The 25,098-nt window shown below is 43.5% G+C and overlaps 1 protein-coding gene across 1 annotated transcript in view; it reads right to left on the reverse strand.

The window, feature by feature from the left end:
* The window catches only part of LOC121284081 (cytoplasmic dynein 2 heavy chain 1), a 770,821-nt gene that overhangs the window by 570,592 nt on the left and 175,131 nt on the right, over window positions 1-25,098 (reverse strand). Inside the window, exons 44-46 of the mRNA XM_041199129.1 lie at window positions 13,235-13,481; window positions 12,245-12,396; window positions 6,091-6,235 (exon numbers count right to left, since the gene is read on the reverse strand). Coding sequence (XP_041055063.1) covers window positions 6,091-6,235; window positions 12,245-12,396; window positions 13,235-13,481 — 544 coding nt within the window. The remainder of the gene's footprint in view (window positions 1-6,090; window positions 6,236-12,244; window positions 12,397-13,234; window positions 13,482-25,098) is intronic.

Below are 25,098 nucleotides of genomic sequence, written 5' to 3' on the forward strand. Positions count from 1 at the left end.
AGATGGGGAAAAGGCATTGAGGGGGTTATCCGAGAGTGTTGGGAAGGAGTGGTATATGTTTAATTGTGCAAGTGGCCTCAAAATGGGGAGGGGTGAGTTCCACACAGAGCATAGGCACATCCACATCAAAATGTTCAGGGGCTAACAAGCGGATATCCACCACAATCACGATGGGGGTGGAAAGAGAGGTTTTGAAGGGAAGGAAACCTGAACATTAAGATCTTCCGGGACAATGGGAGGGGTTTCCACACTCTCACATGGAGGGTCCAAGCTGGTCTGGCAGTGAGAGCTCAGCACCACCATCTCCCAACCTGCAGCAATGGCGCAGTACAAAATTAAAATGAGGAGAAGCTCTGCTGATGAGGGCTCTGTGGGCAGATTGGAGGGCAGGTGAATGCACTGGGGGGACCGATTAAAGGGGCGCCCAACTGAACAGTGCATTCCCAAAGGAGGATTAAGGCACTGCTGAGACATGTGAGCAGCACTTCAATGACAATGCAGGAAATTGGAAAGTGAAGCAATGATACGCATTCATGAAAGACTAATCCCGCAAAGAGGCACTAATCGATCTCCATGTTTTAACCCCTAGTACGCAGCGTGGAAATTTCCCAGAGCGATAATGAACTCCAGAGCAATTGGGCAAGATTAAGAAGGGTATTAGAAAAGTGGCGCCAGATGGTTCACAGAAGAGAAGCTTCAGGCCCCCATCAAATAATCTCATTTCCTGCCTAAACATTTACCCTCTTGTTTATTCCAAACAGTGTAGTATTAGAGTGCAGTGAATGAGGATCCCAGCGCCTGGGATGAAAGCAGTACAGCCAAACATATGGCCAAAGCAATAACATAGCAGTCGGTCATGTAAAGGCGGGTGGGGGAGAACCTTGATATGCACCCCACACTAGTCATCATTTCTGGGGCGAGTAGTTGCTGACATGGGAACAAAGCCCTTGAACCCACATTCACTGATGAGTCACTGACAGAAAGAGGGCCTTTGGAGACTAATGCTGACTCCATTCCTCACTAATACTGCAGAGACACTATCAGGAAGAAGCAGCCTGGATTTATTGCTGCTTGCATAATCACATGCAGGCAGAAAAGAAGGAGAAGGTTGGGACGGAGGAGCCTGGCTCTTCAAAGGGAAGAGAAAAACCCTCAAGACCAAAGGCCTAAAGGACCCTCTCTAGACGCAGAGGATAAGGTTCACAGAAAGGTCGTGCATAGACAGCTCGCAAGACCAAAAGCGTACAGAACTCGCATGTTTTATGTGTAGATGAGCGAGAACCATCATCACCAATGTCTCCGCCATGTCCAGGGATCTGGTGACTCACATCTGCCACATTCTCCAGGAATTGGTGCCATGGGGACTGGGAGGGAGTCCATTGCCAGTGATTCTGAAAGTACCGGCCGCACTCAACTTCTATGCCAGTGGCTTCTTCCAGGGCTCCACTGAGGACCTCTGCAGGATATCTGAAGCACCCGCGCACAAATGCATACATGAGGTGACAAGACTCCCTTTTTGCCAAGGCCCACAATTACATCAACTTCAATAGAGATCAAGCAAGCCAGGATGCTAGCTGGGCTTTGCTGAGATTTCCAGATTCCACCAGGTGCAGGATGCCATCAACTGCACTCATGTGGCTATAAAAGCTCCCTGGCAACAGGCACTTCAATACATAAACAGGAAAGGCTACCATTCACTCAATGCACAGCTAGTCAGCGGCCATAAAGAAACTTATTACGCAGGTTTGTGCCAGATACTCAGGATGATACCCAGAATCTCATTCTAACCATGCGTTTCAATATGAGAATTAATAGTTCGACATCAGGCTCACATTATTCAGATCTTTTGAAGGATGCAGAAGCCTTGGGAGCATGTGCTCTTGCTGAAATGAGGTGCTAACTGGAGGAGAGAATCCCGGCATCAGATATCAGAAGGTGCTGCTTCTTCAAGTGTCCCTTCAGCATTCCATTCACAGTAGCATCCTACAAGGGCCAGGAGCTGTATGCCTTCAACCTAACAAAGCACCTCATGGAAATCCAGCTACAGCAACGGACAACGCATTCTGTGTAATGTCGACTGAAACTGATAGGTAACACTTGCGTCAATATCTCTCTCCTTGTGCACTGCACCTTCACCTTTCACCTAACATTAGGATCGAGGCATCACTGATGTCAAGAATGATCTGGAAAAGGGCCACCCACTGATGACAAGGAAGCACACTACACAGATAAGACACCCAGGATAGCAACATCTGCAATAATTGCAATAAACCCATCATAAAAAGGAGGCAAACACAAGAGATGTGAAATGGGCGCGATTTGATACACATTTGTGAACATTATATACATGTTGTGAACAGCCGTGCCACCGTTGTGCTGCTAAATCTTTTTAACTTTCTTAACCCTACCACTATGTCTTGATGCTTCTCTGACATTCACAGCAGAGGTGGAGGCAGCTTGCTGAATTCTACGCTCTGTTGTCTGTGATAACTTTGTCGGATGTCCTCTGGAGACGTGGAGGGCCCTGGCCTGCTTTGGATGTCCTGCTGTGGGGCAGGTGCAACCTCCACGGCATGCAGAACTGGAGCTGATGGGGTCACAAGAGGGGATGGAATCGGCCGGACAGACCCAGAGTCACTCAGCCCCGGAGTGTCCAGCTGCTGATCCTCCTCTCTATGTGTGCCCAAGGGCCTCTGGCTGACTCCTTGAGGAGAAGGGGCAGCTGGATTGAGATCTAGGTGCCCCATGACCCCTCTCGTGTAGCCACTGATGGGTGCCACAAATGGCTACACCGATGGACTACTGGTCCTGCACTGCTACAGGAGCAATGTCTTGGACTAAGGTCTCCATGGCGGCTGCCATTCTACCGGTGCTGACATGCTAGCGCCATCACCTCAGATTGAACACGAATGGACTCCTCCATCATCCGTTGTAATCTGAGGAATGTAGCAGACATCTCTTCCTGATGTTCCCATGATTGTCTCAGTAGTTCCACCAACTGATTTAAGACCGAGTCCAAAGGCTCATTATCTGACTTGGACTCAGCAGATTCCTTGCCTCCAGCAGTTCTCCGAGTGCTGGCGACCTCAGATGTTCCTGCCTCCGTCTGCTGCGGACCAAATTCTGTGCTGTGCTCACCAGAATTGGACCCCGAGGCAGCTCTTGAACTAGGCCCCACCGAGGTGTGTATCTCTGCGACGCTGGAGAGTGTGGGTGAGTGCTGTGACGGGTCTTCTCTGGTGCTCTTCTCTGGTTCCTCATCCAAGGTGTTGTCAGGGCTGGAGCTGAGGGCCTGGCTTGTGGATGCCTTTGGGTACATTCCAGGGATGCCAATGGAAGAAAGGAGAGATAATTAATGCATGGCAGGCACCTCTAAAACAGGACAATACACTCACATATGGTTGCCTGAGGGATGAGCAGGTGCAGGATCCTTATTTGGGTGTAAGCCACACCTCTCACCGTTGGCACAGGCACAGTCAAAGTCCTCTCCAGCCAACTCGATGGCTCAATTGTCGTAGGGAGTGAGGACCTTGATTTCAGCCACTCCACTCACAGTCTGATACCACTCCTTTTGATTGTGTGCGAGTATGTCCTGCATAAAGACAGATGGAGAATGTGAGCAGGATACATGCCAAGGCAGATGATAAGGATGTCTGCCATGTGTGGGTGGTGAGCGCAGCCATGCGCAGGATGAGGACACGAACTGCAGAGGATATGAGGCCTGATGGACATGTGAAGGTGCATGTGAGAGAGTTAGTGGTGAAGTCCCTTGAGCTGGCAGCGTGTGAGATGCCAAGGAACGTGTGATGGGCTGGTGAGTGTGAGTTGAGTGTGATGAGATGCTTGACTTACCCTGGCAGCATGGATGAGATTGAAGAGGAGGAGTTACATTCTCCGATCCCGCAATGACCACAGAGACTCAGGCTTCCTTTTAAGCGGTTTTATTCAAGCATATGCAAGGGAGCCGCAATCATTCCTAAGAATGAAGACCCAGCTCCCTGATTGATTACATTTCATTACTTTTGTACTTTTTCTTATTATAATACATTTGAGTACATCCAATTGGTAACCGACACACTGGTTCCATTATCTCTATCCAGTTGAATACATAAACATGTGATTTTTCTATCCAATTATTCTAAAGCATGTATACATAATTATATTATCCAATCAGAATTAAAACACGCACGCAAAGACCTTGGTTCTTACAACTCAAGATTGTTTGTGTTTCATCAAAGCCTCAAAGCCTCTTCTTTGTCCATTGTACATCTTTCCATATCTAAGCTAAACCATTTGTCCTCCCCTTGTCTGAAGGTTAAACATACTTAATCTAACTTTATGCCATGTTTTATCTCCAGTCTAGCTCTCAAGGCTTCACCGCATCATTGCACCACTTGAATTGCCCTGCCTGATAGAGGCTGTCCTCCCTGTTACTGGACATTAGCTCATCTCTTGATTTCTGTGTAAATCACACAAAAAAATTAAAGCCTCTTTGTGTGCAATGTCCATCTGGTTATCCTCAACTGTTAATACGTTTAGCATCAATGGCTGCCTGGAGATTTTAAGTAGGTTCAGCAAATTCTTACTGTGTTCCTTTTTTTTCTAACAAGATCATGCATCCTTTTCTGCACTGGCTGGCTGATCTCTTCTGTGCTGTGTTGACACTGACCTACAATACCACCACCTGCCAAGCCGGAGTAGTGAGGTTGGTGGACCTCCTTCGGCCAGTGCGCGGGCCCCCACTGTGTCCAGCAGCCATTCCAGTGAGGTAGTGAGAATTTCAGAGCAGTATGCTTCTTCCCTTTGGGAGCCATGTCTTCCGTGGATCAATCCTGGGCTACAGATATTTAAAAATCTGTGCATGGGTGCCACTTAAATATGGCACCTGGAGTGAGGAAGTGGTGAGCTCATGGCAGGACAGGCAAATCAGAGGCCGCCTGCCTGCAATTCGCCATCTTTCCTGTGCGTGCATAATTAATGTGGCAGGAAGTAGACAATATGGTGCAAAAACCCACCATTGCAGCCAGCAGGGAGAATGCTATTTTTCACATCCGCTGTCGCATTTAGTGCAATGAAGGAAAAAAAATCCCGCTCTCTGATTATGACTATAGCAATACTGCTTCACACAAAAATTCCAGTTACGGTATAAAAGCACCTTGAAGATTCCATCATTCCTTTAGATTTTTAATTAAATTATTCACAGTACTGAATAGTTATTGCACAGTGCAAGAACTGTCATTCCTATTGATAACACTGTCAGTATTATTCTAACTATTCTGCATCAATTTTTTTTAAACGAAATTACAAGGAGAAAGAAAACTTAAATCTGAAGCATTTTGACTGCCCAGACCTAGAACCTACACAGTCTACAGTTTTGTGTTTACAAGCAATATGAAATACTGGTCTAGGTGTTTCTCCTCAGCAATTAAATCGCTAAGTGCAGTGGGGGCAGAAATACCATTCACCAACAGCTGTGCTGATAACTCTAGAGAATTTTCTGGGGCTGGCATAATTTGCAGGTTCTTGATGAGGTTTCTGCAGAGGAGCCAAGGGATGCTAAAAATCCCAGCTGTTGCAAAATTTTGGTTCTTCCACGCCAGGAAAATCTCTAGCCTCTGCAAGATTTGCACAGCAAGTACCCAATGATTGATTACGCTTCCTAGTTGGACTTTCAATTTGCATAACGGCTCCACCATCCCTACCTTTGCTGGTTATTAGTAAATCGTTCTCCACAGCAGTGCTCAGCATTGCTGTGACAATAATGACAGAAAAAATGAAGCACAATATCATGCAGTTATTATTGCCTAACTTGGTTATAGTAATCCCCTTTTGGGCAAATCATACCATTGTTCAGAAGAAATGATTTCAAAAGCTTGCTACAGGAACAGAATTGGAACATGACCTGGTGGGATAGGTGACCGCCCAGCCTTCTGTGTAACACCACCACCATCAACCACCACCCAACCACCCCAAAAGTCATATCAGAAAACCAGCACAATTCAAAAAAGAAAACCTTCCATAATGTTAAGAAAACACCAAATGAAATTTAGTATCAAGGAAGTCAGAAATATCGATTTAAGCAGAGCATACCTGTTCATAGACTTGTACCAGGGAACCAGCCAGCTGGTGTATTCGTGTTGGACATGTCCAGATGGGATGGTTCTTTAGATTCCTATGCAGCACAGGCTGCAGATATGCACTGTAGATCGCCTGTAGTTGCTCTCTATCAGGATAGCTGAAATCAAATAAACACTTGCATTTCCTGAACTCAGTGGCAAGAGACACGAGGGCTACAACATTTTGTTTCATTTTCTATAAAACATTCTGGGGCCTATTTTAATCACCCTCCTCCTGTAATCCATTGGGAATAATCAAGGCAGGGATTTTGTTGCGCCTCTGGCTGCTCACAATCTTCCCAAAACCCTACTATTTTAACTTCCCTTTCTGTAGCTGCAAATCAGGCATCCAACTAAGGCAAATGGAATCATAATTTAAAGGTCAAAGTCCTACTACACAAACATCATACCCATTCCCATTGCATTTTGTTCAAGTTGCCTTGGATCATCCTAGCAGGATTGCTGTAGGAGGGCTTCTGTGGCAGTTTAAAAGGGGGCACTCAGATGCAACTCACTGGATCAGATGATCCCTTGTTGTTTAAACTGCAGTGGTGTTTCCAGCTCCCAGAACTCGATTTCTGCTTTCTTTTAAGCCTTTAGTCAGGTTTCTCTACTTTTTAAAGGAGATATTCATGTGTCTTTCTTCAAAATGGAATAAGACTCGGAGGATCAGCAGCCACTTCAACAGCCACCACCTGGGTCTTGCAAAATACATCAGGTGATGGGAGTGGGCATGAGCAGTCATACCCAGCTCACAGGCCTACAAGCCACCTCACTGAAACAGCTCTTACAAATCACAAATGTTATTCTATGCAAATGGACAATTCCTCCTCATCATTCTCCACCTTTCTGCGGTCTTCAACAAGGTTGGCCACACCATCCTCCTCCAATGCACCTCCTCAGCTGGACAAATCTGCACTTATTTGATTCCAATCTTAACAATAAAATCGTAGGTAGAGAATCATCTGTAATGAATTCACTTCCCACTCCTGCACCATCACCTCTGTTGTCCCCCAGGGACCTATCCTGGTCATCCCATTATTTCTCACCCACATGATGGCCCTTGGCAACATCAGAAAAAACATCACCAGGTTCCACAATAAGCTGACCAACACCAGCTCTATCTGATTTGTCACACCGGTTATCCGCCAGTCAGTCCTGGATAAGCAGAAATTTCCTTCAACTAAATATTGGGAAGACCCGAAGCCATGTTCTTATGTCCCTGCCACCAACTCTTTCCCTGCCAACAATTTTCACCCTTCTCCCTGGCAACTCCCTGAAGCTGAGCAAGACCATTTGCAACCTTGGTGTTACGCTTGATTCTAATCACATAACCACTCCATCACCAAGGCTGCCTTGGTAACATCACCCAACTCAGACTCTGCCTCAGCTTATCTGCTGCTAAAATCCTCATTTATGTTTGTGTTCCCACTAGACTTGACTATTGCAACGGTCTCCTGTCTGGCCTCCCATCTTCCACCCTACATAAACTTGCAGTCATCCAACACTCTGCAGCCAGCATTTTGAAGTTATGCCCCAGTTAACCATCACCCTGTGCTTGCGGACCTAAACTGGCTCCCAGTCCAACAACGCCAAAATTTTAAAATACTTTATACTCCTTCTCAAATTCTTCCATGGCCTCACCCTTCCTATCTCTTCAATTTTAGGGCTGTGGAGGGACACTGGCGTGGCATGTCTCCCCTGCAGGCAGCAGTCCTGTTGTAGGAGGTTGCATAAGTTAGTAAAAGCCTCCTTTGAGAAGGGCAGCCTCCTTCTGCGCAACACAGTTAGGTCCAAGGAGGTCAACAACAACTTATATAGTGCCTTTAACAGCAAAATGTCCCAAGTTCTCTTCACTGGAGTGTTATGGAGCAAAATTTGACACCAAGCATCAGCAGGAGTCATCAGGACTGATGATCTAAAGCATAGTCAAAGAGATGGGTTTTAAGGTGCCCCTTAAAACTGGAGAGAGGTAGAGAGACAGAGAGGCTTAGGCAGGGAATTCCAGAGGTTAGGGCCTACACAGCTCAAAGTGTGGCCGTCGATGATGGGGCAAGTAAAATTGGGGATGTCTGAGATGCTAGAATTGGATGAGTGCAGAGATCTCACGTGCTTGTAGGGGCATCCCCAATTTTAAGTGCTCCATCAACAACAGACACACTTTAAGCTGCTTAGGTCCTAAACTCTGGAATTCCCTCCCTAAACTCCTCTGTCTCTCTATCTCTCTCTTCCTTTAAGATGGCCCCTAAAACCTATCTGCTTGACCACACTTTTGATAACCAGTCCTGTCAAATCCTTTTGACATTTGGCGTCAAATTTTGTTACATAGCACTCCAGTGAAGAGTCTTGGGACATTTTGCTATGTTAAAGGCACTATATAAATGCAAGTTGCTGTTGTCTTCCTTGGACATAACTGTATAGCACAGAAAGAGGCTGGGGTTCCCAAAGGTGGCCTTTACTGACTTTTGCAACCTCCTACAACAGGACTGCTGCCTGCAGGGAAGATATGCCATGCCACGCAATGTCCCTCCACAACCGTATAAGTTTACTGGAGCTTTTCAGGCTGCTATAGGCGATATCAGCCACATCTCACAAGCTGTAGATCACAGATGCATTACGCAGGTGACCAACACTCCATTTAATCGATTTTGCTGTACCTCTTGCACTTTACTCTGAGAACCTAGGAAGAGCACCTCGCAAAGAATTCTTATTTATTCTTTTTCCACACAGCTTCATCCTGCATTTAGGACATCCAAATGATTGACAACTTTTAATATCAAAAGACATTGGCTGTTACTCAGAAATAAGTGCTGTTAAAAATATGCAAATATTCAAAGGAGTCATAGAGGTCTACAGCATAGAAAAAGGCCCTTCAGCCCATCAAATCTGTGCCCGTCAAACAAGTACCTAACTATTCTAATCCCATTTTCCAACACTAGGACCATAGCCTCATATGCCATTGCATCACAAGTGCACATCCAAATACTTCTTAAATGTTATGAGGGTTTCTGCCTCTACCACCCTTTCAGGCAGAGTTCCGGATTTCCACCACCCTCTGGGTGAAAGAATTCTTCCTCACAATCCCTCTAAACTTCCTGCCCCTTACCTTAAGTCTATGCCCCCTGGTTATTGATCCCTCCATCAAGGGGAAAACTTCCTTCCTGTCTACCCTATCTATGCCCCTCATAATTTTATGCACCTCAATCATGTCCCCCCTCAATCTCCTCTGCTCCAGGGAAAATAACCCCAGTCTATCCAATCTTTCCTCATAACTAAAACTCACCAGCCCAGGCAACATCCTGGTAAATCTGCTCTGCACTCTCGCTAATGCAGTGAAACCCTTCCTCTAACGCAGATTCCAGAACTGCACGCAATACTCTAGCTGTGGCCTAACCAGCATTTTATACAGTTCCAGCATAACCCTGCTCCCATATTCTATGCCTCAACTAATAAAGGCAAGTGTCCTATATGCCTTCTTAACCACCTTACCTACCTGTCCCGCTACCTTAAGGGACCGGTGGACATGCACACCAAGGCCCCTCTGATCCTCGGTGCTTCCCAGGGCCCTATCATTCATTGTGCATTCCCATGCCTTGTTTGTCCTCCCAAGTGCATCACCTCACACTCATCTAGATTAAATTCTATTTGCCACTGATCAGCCCATCTGACCAGCCCATCTATATCCTAATCTAAGGCTATCCTCCTCACTTTACCACCCCACCAATTTTCATATCGTCTGCGAACTTACTGATCAACCCTCCTATATTCAAATCTAAATTGTTTATATATACCACAAACAGCAAGGGACCCAACACCGATCCCTGTGGAACCCCAGTGGACACAGGCATCCAGTCACAAAAACACCCCTCAACCATCACCCTCTGCTTCCTGCCACTCAGCCAATTCTAGATCCAATTTGCCAACTTGCCTTGGATCCCATGGGCTCTTACCTTCGTTATCAGTCTCCCATGCAGGACCTTAACAAAAGCCTTGATGAAGTCCAAGTAGACTATGTCAAATGCATTGTCCTTATCTACACACCTGGTCACCTCTTGGAAAAATTCAATCAAATTGGTCAGACATGACCTCCCCTTAACAAAACCATGTTGACTGTCCTTGGTTAATCCCTATCTCTCCAAGGGTAGATTAATTCTGTCCCTTAGAATTGCTTCCAATAGTTTCCACACCACTGAGGTTAGACCAACTGGCCTGTAGTTCCCTGGTTTATCCTTTCCTCCCTTCTTGAATAGCGGTACTACAATGGCTGTCCTCCAGCCCTCTGGCACCTGTGCTGTGGCCAGAGGGGTATTGAAAATTATTGCCAGTGCCCCCACTATCTCCTCCCTTGCCTCACTCAACAGCCTGAGATACATTTCATCCGGGCCTGGGGATTTATCTACTTTTAAGCCTGCCAGACCACTTAGAATCTCCTCCCTTTCTATGCTAATTTCTTTAATTATATCACAGTCCTTCTGCCTAATTTCCATACCCACGTCGTCCCTCTCACTTGTGAACACCGACACAAAGTATTAATTTAGAACCCTACCTACATCTTCCAACTCCACACACAAATTACCACAATGGTCCTTAAATGGGCCCTACTCTTTCCCTAGTTACCCTCTTACTCTTAATGAACTTGTAAAATAACTTTGGATTTTACTTTATTTTACTTGCCAATGTTTCTTCATGCCCCCCTTTTTGATCTAACTTCCTTTTTAAGCTCCCCCGTACATATTCTATACTCCTCTAGGGTTTCCGCAGTTTTCAGCCTTCATAAGCCTCCCTTTTTCTCTTTATCCAATCCTGCATATCCCTCAACATCCAGGATTCCCTGGATTTGCTGGTCCAACCCTTTGTTTTTTCTGGAATATGTTGGCTCTGTACTCTCTCTATTTCCTACTTGAATGAGTCCCACTGCTCTGATGCAGATTTACCCAAAAGTAGCTGCTCCCAGTCCACTCTGGCCAAATCATATCTGATCTTATCACAATCGGCCTTCCCTCAATTTAGAACTAATTTCTGGCCCATCCTTGTCCTTTTCCATAACAATCTTGAATCTAACGGAGTTATGATCACTATCTGCAAAATGCTCCCCCACTGATACCTCTACCACTTGCCTGGCTTCATTCCCTAAAATTAAGTCCAGGACTGCCCCCACTCTCTTGTAGGACCTTCTACGTACTGGCTTAAAAAGCTCTCCTGAATGCATTTTAAGAATTCCGCTCCCTCTAACCCTATCACACTATGACTAATCTAGTTAATGTTGGGGAAGTTGAAATCCCCCACCATTACTATCCTATTATTTTTACACTTCTTTGAAATTTGCTTACATATCTGCTCTTCTATTTCTCTCTGACTGTTTGGGGGCCTATAGTATACTCCCAGCAATGTGATTGCTCCTTTTTTGTTTTTCAGTTCTACCCATATGCTTCATTTGAGGAGCCTTCTAAGATGTCATCCCTCCTTATTGCTGTAATTAATTCCTTGATCAATACTGCGATACCTCCTCCTCTTTTACCTCCTTCCCCTGTATCGCCTGAAGACCTTATATCCTGGAATACTGAGCTGCCAATCCTGCCCCTCTCTCAACCATGTCTCTGTGACAGCAATGAGATCATACTTCCATGTGTTAATTTGTACCCTCAGCTCATCTGCCTGAAACAGTGTGCTTCACAGAATTGAAAATATAGAACACCGTATTTATGTTGATCTGTGAGGCTGAAAATAACTGAAAAGGACAAGGCTGGTCAAAGACAGATTGTGGAATCCAAAGTACCCTGATAGACCATTGTGTTTAAATTGATAGCAAAATGGAAGTCAGTGACATGACTAACAAGTTACATCAAACATAGTCATTGCAGAATGCAGTAATCTGAGGACCAAAAAAAATGTTGAAAATAATAATTGCATAGGAAAGAAAGAAGCAATGAAACAACACTCAGTGCTGGAAAATCTCACAATTCCTTGCATTTTTCTGAAAGTTACATGGTCAAGCTTACAAAATTTAATTTTGATTTAATTTACTGTAACTCTGCTGTTTTAATATTAACGCCTAACTGTAATTTAATGAAAAATAGGCTATATTTCATCAATGTCAGTAGAGAATAAACAGCCATTACGCTACTTACTTTATTGTACAGATCCTCACAATAGATGTAAATCTTGTTGTTAGGGTGTGTCGTCCCATAGCACCACCTACTGACATTGAAGCCACGATCTGAATATTTTCTAATCCAACCCACTCCAAATTTTCATCATAAAAGCCATGGTACGTCAGCGCCTTGGAATTTTGTAATTTTTTTTAAAAACACAAATGAGTTAAATATATACAGCATTTGTACCTGTTTTTCAGTCACAAGCAAGATAATATAGTAAGGTCACCCCCCCCGCCTCCAAACAGTAATATCCTGATTAAATAATAGATACCACTTCAGCACAAAACCGAATTTCAGGTCTCCTTCTCAATTACTGAAGACACCAATAGTCTTTATGCTTTTAAATAAAAACAGTAATCTACCAGCATAGTATGGTAGGGTACAGCCCACATTTGGCACTTTCCAAATTACAAGTTTCCAAATTAAGTCATCATGAGAGGGGATACAGAATTGGGTAACTTGTTTGCCTTACTAGGGAGAAGTGAAAATCATAATTTAAGTGTAACCTTGCTGCATTTCTATATTTTATAACAGCCGATTACACCATGTCATTGCTGAGCCCTGAAAACATTACCTATTTACTGTTTATCATAATGAAATAAACAGATTGTCAGTTTGTCCTCCTGTAACAAGCATGGGGTACAGAAAATGTTTAAAGGGAGGAGACAAAATAAATGAGTGAAAGTGATAATGGCAATAAGACTTTGTTAAAAGAAAAACCTTCATTTAAAAGGAATTTGACCAATTAAGATACCCACTGTTGCTCAGTGATTCCGTGCACTTCCTACACAGTTGTGGTAATTTACTATTTCAAAGGAAGCTGCAATAAGTTTATTTAAGCCCATGAATAGCTTGAAAACTAACATGGCAAAATACTGAAATATAGTGCGATGCTGGTCAAAATTAAACACAAAAGCAACTTAAGCAAATATATATTATTAAATTAATTTATTATGTCCTAACCTGCTGCAGAAATGCAATAATGCTGCTGGTTCCCCATTTGTCTGGTCTAGGTAGATTAATATCTTTCAAATATAATACCAGATGTTCACAGTCCCTGGGTCTGTATACACGACCAGTGTTAGAACTTATAACCATGCACGTCTGGCTCAACTTCTGCAGAATATGTCGAGGCGAGGTCTGTGCACTACAATGAACTGTTGCAATTTGAGTAGATCTAAGCTGAGAGAATGCATAACGAAGAAGCATCCTGAAAATAAAAATGAACCATTAAAACAGAAGACGTTCTACATAAATTAACATGTCCCTAGTTGAATTTACCTTTTACGGGAACAAAGGAACAATCTCAACTTTCAGGGTTTCCTCAACAAAATAATCAAGCTATAAATCTAGTAATAAAAGCAACGGATAGACAAGAAGAAAGGGAGATTTTATTTTTCCATTTCCAAATATGTAGTTATAGAATCACAGAATATTTACAGCACAGGAGACCAATCAGCCTATCAAGCCCATGACGACCCTCTACAAGAGCATTTTAGTCTGCTCTCCTTCCCCCGCCCTTTGCCCTACGAATATTTTCCCTTAAATTCCGTTTCAAAAACCAAGTTTGAATTTGTCTCCAACCCCTTTCAAATAGTACATTCCAGATCATAACCATTCACTGCGTAAAACAGTTGCTCCTCATGTTGCCTTTGATTCTTTTGCCAGTCATTTAAAATCTGTTCTCTTGTTCTCGACCATTCCACCAATGGGAACAATTTCTTTCTATCTACCCATAATTTTCAACACCTCTATCAAATCTCCTCTCAATCTTCCATTAGTAGAACAACCCCAGTTTCTCCAATCTATCCTTGTAACTGAAATCACTCATTCCTGGAACTATTCGTGTAAATCTTTTCTGTAAAGCCTTCACATCCTTCCTAAAGTGTGGTTCCCAGAATTGGGCTCAATATTCCAGCTGAGTCCAAACCAGTGTCTTAGAAAGGTTGATCATAATTTCCTTCCTTTATACACTATACTTTTATTTATAAAGCCCAGATTGCCTTTCCAATAACAACGTTCTCAAACTGCCCTGCTACCTTCAACGATTTGTGCACATAACCCCTAGGTCTCTCTGTTCCTGAACCCATTTAGAATTGTGCCCTTTAGTTAATAATGCTTATCTGTGTTCTTCCAAACAAAATGAATCACTTTGCACTTCTCTGCATTAAATTTCATCTGCCACATGTCCACCCATTCCATCAGCCTATGTCCTCTTGATGTTTATCACAATCCTCCTTACAGTTCACAATACTTCCAAGTTTTGTATCATCTGTAAATTTTGAAATTGTGCCCTGTACACCCAAGCCTAAGTTATAAAAATATATCAAGAAAAGCAGTGGGCTGAGTACCAACCAGTGGGGAACCCCATTGTATAGCTTTCACTTGTTTGAAAAACAACCATTCACCACTACCCTTTCTTTCCAATCACTCAGACTATTTGGTCTACATGCTGCCACTTTCCCTCTTATCCCATGGGCTTCAATTTTGCTCGCAAGTCTATTATGGGGCACTTTATTGAATCCTTTTTGAAAATCCATGCCCACCACATCAACCACATTAACCTCATCAACCCTCTGTTATTTCATCAAAAAACTAAAATTAAGGTAGTTAAACATGATTTGCCCTTAACAAATCCATGCTGGATTTGCTTAATTAATCCACGTTTGTCCAAGTTACCATTAATTTTCTCTCAAATTATTGTTTCTAAAAGCTTTCCCAACACTGAGGTTAAACTGGCTGGCCTGTAGTTGCTGAATTTATTCTTACATCCTTTTCTGAACATGGATCTAATGTTTTCAATTCTCCAGTCCCAGTCCTTTATCTAAGGAGGATTGGAAGGTTCTGATCAATGCAACTGCAATTTCTACCCTTACTTCCCTCACTATCCTCAGATGCATTCCTTCCAGTGCTGGTAACTTACCAACTTGAAGCACAGCCAGCCTTTCCAGTGCCTCCTCTTTATCAATTTCTGACTCTTCCAGCATCTCAACTATCTCTCCTTTCACTATGACTTGGGCAGCATCTTTTTCCTTTGTAAAGACAGGCGCAAAGTACTCATTTAGTACCTCAGCCATGCCCATCGTCTCCATGTGGAGGTCTCCTTTTTGATCCCTAATCACCCCCACCCCTCCTCTTAGTACACTTTTACTATTTATATGCCTGCAGAAGACTTTTCATGTTAGCTACCTGTCTTTTCTCATAATCTCTTTGTTCCTCTTATTTCCTTTTTTAGATGTCCTCTGAACTTTCCATTTTCAGACTGCTTCTCACTTGTATTATCAACCAGACATTTGTCATACACACCCTTTTTCTGCTTCATCTTACTCAATCTCTTTTGTCACCCAAGTAGCTCTGGTATTGATTGCCCTATGGTTGTACCACGACAGTAGCCAAATCATCCCCTCTTTAAAGATCACCCATTATTCAATTACAGTTTTGCCTGCCTATCTTTAATTCCAGTTTACCCGGTACAGAGCCCTCCACCAAGTCATTGTTTTTATTCTCGATTGCTTTTTGTCATTTTCCATAGCTAATCTAAATGTTTCTATACTGACACTTCATCCACCCCATCCCCCAGAATCAAACTGTTGCGCTGAATACATACTGATCAAGAAAATTGTCCTGAACATACTTGGGAAATTCTTCCTCCTCTCCGCCCTTTTCACTATTGCCATCACAATCTATATTAGGATAAATAAAGTCCCATGTATCATGGTTCCCATGTACTCTATGGTTCTTGACCCTCCCTGTAATTTCCCTGCAAACTTTCTCCTTTATATTTTGTCCACTAGTAAATGACTTATAGAATGCACCCAGTAGTGTAATGCTAATTCTGTTGTTTCTCAACTCTGTCCTTGATCCCTCCAGGACATCCTCTCCCTCCAGCACTGTAAATTCTCCTTAAACAATACTGCCACCTCTCCTTTCTTATCATTCCTGAACACAGGAATACTTAGTACCTGGTTCTGCTCTTTATTGGGCAAGGCCTTTGTTATCACAATATCATATTCTCATGTGGCTATTTGTACCTGCAGCTCCCACCTATTTATCATGCTTCATGTGTTTAAATACACTCACTGTGAACCTAACTTAGGAATTGTATTCCCTTTCTAGCCTGATGTCACCTATCATCTTATGTATTTTGCTCTTGTGGCATCTGCCTCTCCCAATTCTTTATGCACCTTGTTTCTCCTTTTTAATACTCATCCTCGCAAATTAGTTTGTTATCCCATTTTAGTCTCCAAATGGAAAATTATTTGCAGTAAATTCATCAATATACTTTTCTTATATAAAGGCAAAACACTGCGGGTGCTGGAAATCTGATACAAAAACAAAAACTGCTGGAAAAACTCAGCAGGTGTGACAGCACCTGTGGAGAGAAAAACAGAATATAATTTTCTTCTTGCTAGTGAAAAGGAAAAACTGGTAGTACATTTTACTGAAATTTTGCATGGATACAGTTTTTTAAAATAAAATCACTGTTAGCTTTTTAAACACCTGAATAAAAATAATTTACAAGATATCTTTAAGTTCAGCAGTCTTTTTCAAAATTATTCATGCACTGTATGCAGTTAGTTAAGTAGCCAACCAAATCTGAAAATCATTAGGTCATCAGTCCCTCAAAACAGTTTTATCAACAGTATAATGCCTTGCAAGTGATAATAGCACCTCTCAGATGGAAATTTTCAAGACCTCAAGGTCAAGCAGCAAAAGCTTTAACAATGAGCCCTCAAGGTTCTATTTTCCCTATGGAGTATTATCCAGCTAACTTGATTTAAATATATATACACACATTCTTCGCTATAAAATTATACAAAAAGAACAAGAATACAACTATCACGCAAAAAGATTTGGAATTTTGATGCTTATAAGTGAAAGTCTATTTTACTGGAATGGGCAGTACCTATCATCCCCATTCTAAAACCAGATAAGACCCGTCCGCATTTGTGGCAATTATAAGCTAACAGTTAAGTGGGCCGCTAAGTTGGATAAATATACAATTCCAAGGATTGAAGACTTTTGTACGCAAAGCTGGCAGGAGTTCAACCCTACACTAAATTGGATATCAGCAACTCGAGTTAGATAACACATCCCTGGAGTATGTTACAATAAACACACACAAAGGCCTACCTTGTAGCGTGTCCTCGGCACGTGCAATGCTTAAAAGGAAAATGGAGATTTTGCTATAGGGATTATCAGAGTTGTGGTATACCTTGACAATGTCCTCGTAACTGGATCGAGAGGCCGAGCATTTAGCAAATTTAGAGGAGGTATTAAAGAGGTTTCTGGAAGCTGGAGTCCGCCTAAAAAGAGAGATGCACTTTCCAAGCCACCAAGGTTACCTATCTGAGCACTGTGTAGACATGCAAGGATTACATCCTGTGGAAGAAAAGGTTAAGGCGATAAAGGAAGTGCCTTCCCCCACAAATATCACCGAACTCAAATCATTTTTTAGGGATGGTAAACCAATATGGACGAGTTTTACTCAACTTATCGACTTTATTGGCCTCCTTGCATATATTGCAAAAGAAACACCATCGTTGGTCCTGGAAGACTCCACAGAAGGCAGCCCTCAACAAAGTCAAACAACTGCTGCACTCCTCAGCTTTGTTCGTGCACTTCGACCCATCTAAAGAATTGATATTGACCTGCGATGCCTCTCCATATGCTGTTGGTGCAGTATTGTCCCATGAAATGGACGATGGCTGAGAGGCCAGTGGTTACGTATCAAGAACCCCGTCAGTGGCTATAAGAGCTTATTCACAGATCAAGAAGGAAGGGCTGTAAATAGCCTTCTGAGTTAAAAAATTCCGCCAATACTTATATGGCAGCCACTTCACTATTGTCTCTGATCATAAATTACTTTTGGGCCTTTTCATTGAAGACAAGGCTATCCCGCCGATAGCCTAGGCAAGAATTCAATGATGGGCATCAATTCTGTCCACCTACGAATACACTTTCAAGCACCAAATTGGGATACTCATAGTGAACCCAGACGCCCTTAGCCGCCTAGCCTTGCAAGAAAGCATCTCGTGTACTCCTGTACCCCAAGAAATCATCCTTGCATTGAATTTTTTTTCAACACATCGCCTATCTGCGCGAAGTAAATCAGGAACTGGGCCAATCGAGATCCACTTCTCTCCAAAATGAGAGACCAGATACTTACAGGGTGGTTAAATGAGCCAGTTTCTGAGGAAATGAAACCATTTTTTTACCCGCAAATACAAATTTAGTTGTCAGGATGACTTCATACTCTGGGGAGCAAGAGTAGTCACTCCTGTACCAGGCAGGGAACTGCGCCAAACCAAGTTACACAGCACTCACCCTGGCATTCCTAAAATGAAAATGCTCGCTAGGGGTTACATGTAGTGGCCTGGTATGGATGCAGGTATCGAGAAGTTAGTCGCACTGTCAACAGTGCCACTGCAGCAAACTTGCCAGGTGCAACCCCACTATATCCTTGGGAATGGCCTGGTCAGGTGTGGATCCATACAGATTACGTCCATTCCTAAGCAAAATGTTTTTGCTCATAATCAACACACACCCAAAATGGATGGAGATTTTAGATGAAATCACCTACATCGCGTGCTACCATGGAAAGGTTACACCAATGCTTGTCAGCTCACGGGTTGCCTGAATTTATTGTATCAGACATATTTACAAGTGCTGAATTTCAAAACTTCACCAATCTAAACCACATTACACACATGTGAACTGTGCCTTACCAACCAGCATCAAACGGACTAGCCGAAAGTCATCCAAACTTTCAAGGCAGGACTAAAAAAATTGTTGGGAGGAACCTTGGAAACCAAAAATTCATATTTCCTTCTTAACTACTGCACGACTCCACATGCAACAACAGGAGTTCCACCAGCAGAACTGCTTATGAAGCATTGTCTCAGAACGAGACTGAGCCTCATATTTACAAGTTTGCCAGGGAGGGTAGAAAAGAACCAAGGTAATTAAAAAACAAGCCACGATTTGCATAGTAGAGCCCAGAAGTTTTTAGTAGACAAAGCCATAGATGTAAGTAACTTCAGTAGCAGTCCAAGTTGTATCCCAGGAATTATTGTCTGTGAGACCAGACCCCTTTCATACCACATAGATGTGGAAGGCCGGATCGTTCACAAACACATGGATCACCTGAGGAGCAGGGAGACGCTTCCACAATCAGTGTTGCCAACAAGGAATGTTACCAAGCTCATAAGCACCGAAGTACCTGATCAACCTGTTATAGGCATAACTGATGTCTCCACTGAATCAAACAGTGATAAAATGCCTGTGCCAAAAGTGTCGTTATCACAGCTCCTGTTAGTGTCCATCCTGTAGGAGAGCCTCAAGCAATAGAATTACGCTGCTCTACCAAGAACAGAAAACTCTTCAACAACTTGGTTTATAATTACTGGACCTAAGTATATAATCTGAATTCATGACAAAGTGCCGGTGTATTTATTTCTAAGGTTTTTGATATTGTTTTCTATTCACCTGTATAAAGTTATTTGTGTAAATAAGGAATGTAAAACAAGTAAGTAAAAGGAGAGGGATGTGGTGATTGTTGCTTTAAGGCCAGCCTTATTGAGTAAGGATCACGTGGTCAGAACAGTCAATCAGCAGTGAGCACGGGGAAGCTTATAAGGGGCAGAGTTTTTCTCGTCTAGAAAGTATATTGGAGCCTTGTTAGAGTCCTGCAGCTAATCCAGCAGCTCGGTAACTAAAATTTGTTGTTCAACTAAAGAAGCCTCTCGGTAGTATATCTCTACAATAATAAACATTGGGGGAAGCCCACTTATGGCCCTAGTGAAGTATGAAGGAATGGCAGCGATATCAAATACATTTTCACAATAAGATAGATTGTGTCTTGGAGTGGATTGTAGAAGCATTTGAGGTAGGAATAGAACAATCAGTCGAGGGCATTATTCAGAGGGAAATGGTACTTAGGGGCAGAGTCTTGCCCTTCTTGGGCAAGCTCGGCAGAGGCAGTCAGGAAGCCCACAATCGAGGCCAGAAGGCGATTTCACACTGGCAGGCTAATTAAGGCCCACCCAATATGAAATGCGAGTGACAGTGTTCATCGCTGCCTGTGCAGGCGGCTGGGGGTGGGGGGGGCGAGCTGGAATGCGAGCAGGGCAAGCGCATCTTTCATAATCTCCCTAAGGCACAGAGCTGCCTCAGGGATGTGAAGTGTTTTCAAAAAAAATAAATAAATGAAAAATATAATTAGACATGTCCAATGAGCAGGGACATGTTATTAATTAAATTTTTAATTTTATTTTTATTTGCTTTAGGAAACATCATCCCGCCCGTGGATGAGGTTTCCTAAAAATTGCAAAGGCTGTTTGGCCTTTACGCCTGCCTGCCAACCGTTAGGTTGGACGGGCAGCGAAAAATTTAAGTTAATAACCTTGTTAATGGCCTGAACAGGCCTTTTAATTGTCGGCAGCAGCACTGCTGACTCCGGAGCGCTCCCGCCAACCAAAATATCACGTGAGTGCACGCTGACATCTGGACGCTCACCCGACGTCAATGTGCATCATTTTACGCTCAAGCGGGTCAGGCACACAGCCACCCGCCAAGCTAAAAATTTTGCCCAACAAGTTACATCAACTTAAGGCAGATAAGTAGTTACATCTAAGGATCCTGGGGGGATCTAAGGCATAAATAAGTATCACAAATTCTGATTATAGTTTTGCAAAATTCTATGGAAATGAAACCACGGCAGAGGACTAGAGGATGGCAAAATAATCCGCTGTTTAAAAAGTGAGATCTCTACTGGGGCTGCTCGTGTTTGTATAGAGTTAGCAATTGAGTAAACAATATCAAAGTTACCAATAGCATCAATGCCATAAAATCTTTTAAAATAGAAGTGGATAGATGTTTGAAAAAACATTTAAAGGGTGTGAGAAAAGTGCGGAGAAATGGGTTTGGATTGCAGACAGATTCAATGGAATGAATAGCTCTCTTCTTTGTTATAAAATGTGATTTAAAAATGCAGCAAATAGTGGGAAGATTGTGAAAGACTATGAAACAAGATAGATCAGCAAGAAGCAGTTCATTATGGACAAGTGTCAAATAGGACATTTTGGAAGTAATAATAGCACAGGGAATGCTTCTTAAACAGAAAGAGATTAAATGTATTTGAGAAGCAGGGAAAGACCTTGGTTTTTGGAAGTCATTTTGGAGGTCCCCAAAACTAAGAATCTGTTTAACACACAACAACTGAAATAGAGATGCTAAAATTTCTCAGCCATTTTTAAAAATTGGCTAATGCCTCTGTAATGGAGAGTATATGACAGGCATGTTTATCATTCATACATCAGATTCTGACCCCACAAGGGGAAGCAGTCACAAATCGCGATTTTGCCAAAGGTCAGCCCTAATTGGCTGCAGGGTTGAGTTGGCGGCCAATTCAGGGTTGCAGCCTTGGAAAGGAGGCAGGAGGCTGAAGGTGGAGGTCCAATTTAAAAGGAATGTAGCAGCTATTATTGTGGGACCCATCTTGTAACACTAAAACAGAGAGAAGCAAGAAGTAAGAAAGGCAACGCCCAGGCGCCCATGGCAGGGCAGCCTCAAAGTTCAGTCATGCTACCCTTAAGGTGATGCTGGAGCTGGTGCAAGAAATGCAAGCAGTCCTGTTTTCAGAGAGTCACTGGAGAAAGTCACCCAGCTAAACCAAGTAGGCCTGGCTAGAGGTGACAGAGCAGGTGAGCAGCCGCAGAGTCATGAGAAGGACCTGGATGCAGTGTAATAAGTGGCTCAATTTCCTTCTTTATTCTGGCAAGGTGAATGCAACATGATACCCAGATCACAGGCCCCCTGGTCTTCAGCCACCGGCTGACAGACCAGCTGAGCAACCCGAGGGCACACGCTACTCTTGAACATGGGAGAAATGCGCATGCAGGATGATTACTGACCTCTGAGCAAGGTTCAAATCCCTTAGGATATTGAGGAGCAGGCAGCGCTGATAAATGCAGCATCTCACTTAAAGGAGGCAGCCCTTGGCACTATGAGGGTGGCATTGCAAGAGGAAGTAGATGATGGCAAAATGGGAATACCAGTACTTGGGGGTGAAAAGATACCAAATTCTGTAGATGATGGGGATGGAGTGCCATCCTCCCCATGTAACAGCATGCCAAAATTTCAGCTGCAGTGAAAGCCTCAGCTTTGCAGAAGCATTTGCTGTCAGAGAAGATCTTATGATATCCTTCTTATGTCTCCCACAAGGTCAGTTATGGAGGTTGAGCATGCCAATGCTACAGCAACACCACCACTGTCTTCAGATGAGATGGAAGTCATAGACCCAGTGTCATCACATCATTCAAATGCGCCATCCACCAATACAGATACACTCATATTGGTAGGTCCTCAAGCACAAATGGAATAAGATGGCACTGGGTGAAGAGCATGTCACAGGTGAGTAGGAAGAAATGAGAAGGCAGAGGCAGCGGTGGGCAGTTGCCTATGGAGCCTGGAGGGCAGATACAGCAATGCACAGCTGGGCACAAATGTAGATCATTAAAAGTCACAAGGAAGGCAACTTTATTTTGACCAGCAGTGTGAAATGTGTACCCAGTGTGAGGCAGTGCAGACTCATGGACTGCGAATGGAATCCATTCAGCTCATGTGCACCACCAAGACTAAGGGTTTTGAACACATGGGCTTCTGTATTGAGAAAGTGTCCAGCCTCGTGAAGAGTCATATGCGGCAGCACTGAGTTGCACAGGATGTATGCAATGTTTTGTAGCATTGATCAGTCAGTGGCCCTGAAGGAATATAGTTGCATGGAATGGATGCAAGTTGATGGCACTTTCTAGTGATCCAGAACATTAAAGAATTGAGGCAGTCACCGATGAGGATGAGGGCACCACCCCTCACAGGGCACTATCAGCAGCCTCCTTGGCCCCTCTGACTCAGGGACCATCTATACAGTAAGACCCTGGGCTACAGGCTGCCCGTGCATTGGCACTGGTGCAGCAGCCTCAGAATATTCCCCACTGGCACCTCCACGATGAGGACAACCACCATCAGCATTTCAACTGCAAGCAAATGAAAGCAACCAGCTACCTGCACTTTTATTTGAGGTGCCAAGGTGAGCACAACATAGAAGTGGCTGAGAGCAAAGATCACCTCGTCGTTCTTTGCACTGAGCGGTGCACTTGGGTTGCTTTCATTTTAGGTTGTGTAAATTTTTAATTTTTATTTACAGTGGAGATGTTGAGCCATAATCCTAGGCATGTGAGCTTCCATTCTTTAATGGAAAACTGGAAAAAAGGGAAGTTATGAAAGGGAAGCAATGAGCTTTGAATGGGAGCACTGAGACTGCTATAGAGATGTGTACCATACATTGCAGGTAAAAATAATCCTATTCAAAGTTGTGTGTTTAATGGATGTGTTTTCACAATCGGAGCAAAGTGAGTGGCAAAGCGTGAAGTCCTACTAGATAAGTAGTGATCAGGTAAAATATGGCTGGAACAAATGTGCACTGGCACTCATGCCATCCTAATGAGTGCACTAACTGCTGAGATAGCTGCAGACACTTCTCTGCACATCATGGGCACCCTTCTGCTATGCATCTTCATCTTCTAACACCCCCTCCTCTGATGAACTGTGTCGATATAGTGCTTCACCCCCTTCAAGATTCACACACCTGTGGAGGGCCAGACTATGGAGAATGTAGCAGACCACCACAATGCAGAGACCCCTGCAGTAGTGTACTGCAGGCTGCCATCCAAGTGTTTGAGGCACTGGAACTGCATCTCCAGAAGGTTGATGGTCTGCACAATAGTGGTCCACATGAGCAGATGGCTCGGTTGTAGCCCTCTATGCCTCCATCTGAATCCATAAAAGGGGTGAGTGGCTAAATCTTCAAGGGGTATCCCATTGTCCTCTTGAAGCCATACATGGAGTTTTGGTGGTGGCATGAAGAGCAGCAGCAGCATCCTAGACTGCTGGAGGATGTAGGCATTGTGGCAGCAGCCAAAATAGGGAACACATGCATGCATAAAGTGCTTATTGTGGTCGCAGACATGTTGAACGTTGAAGGAGTGGAAACCATTTCTGTTAATGAATCTTACTAACCAATTATTCAGTGCTTTTCTAGTCACAGGGGTACAATTGATAATGCCCTGCATCTGCAGGAGTCCAGTTATGGAGGGGAATCCCACTGCCTTTCCTGCTTGTGAGAGCCCTTATGTTAAGTATGAACTTCTATGCGCAGCCCTGCTTTCACAAATAGGGCATCGGTGGCCTACAAAATGCAGTGATGTGCTGATGTTTGAGAGATGCCACAAAGCTGGTTCTTGGAATACGCCAGAGACAAAGTAGTTCAAGGCTAAATTGATTTTCTTGTCTACTGGCAGGGCATGGTGAGCAGTGCTGAGAGATCTGAAGTCTTCCTCAACAACAGCACAGATCTTACCATCTACCTAAAATCGTGCAGTCTCCTGCAGCAGTGATTCTCGGACATCTAACAAGACTATCGCATTGAAAGGCGCAGCCACGACTGGCTCTCTGCTGCGCTGCCACCTTCTCCTACTTGTCCTATTCTAGATTCAGCGTGGATCCCATACATTCCCACAAAAATTGCAGACTTGCCCTTAACAAATTAACAAAACAGGCTTAATTTGTCACTGTTCAGAATCGGCCAGTTTGCCAGGTCCCACCTTCCCCCCTCATCTCAAAAATCGTTGGCCGTCGAAAAGGCATTGGGAAGTTGGCCGGTGTCACCTCTCTCAGTTCCCATCTCCACTTGTCCACCAAAACCCTGCCCCAAAAGTGAAACTCAAGCTGATTTTGACTCCACTGTAGCACAGGAATATTGAGGCTAA

Source organism: Carcharodon carcharias, chromosome 11 (assembly GCF_017639515.1).
Source record: "Carcharodon carcharias isolate sCarCar2 chromosome 11, sCarCar2.pri, whole genome shotgun sequence".
Taxonomy (NCBI): Eukaryota; Metazoa; Chordata; class Chondrichthyes; order Lamniformes; family Lamnidae; genus Carcharodon; species Carcharodon carcharias.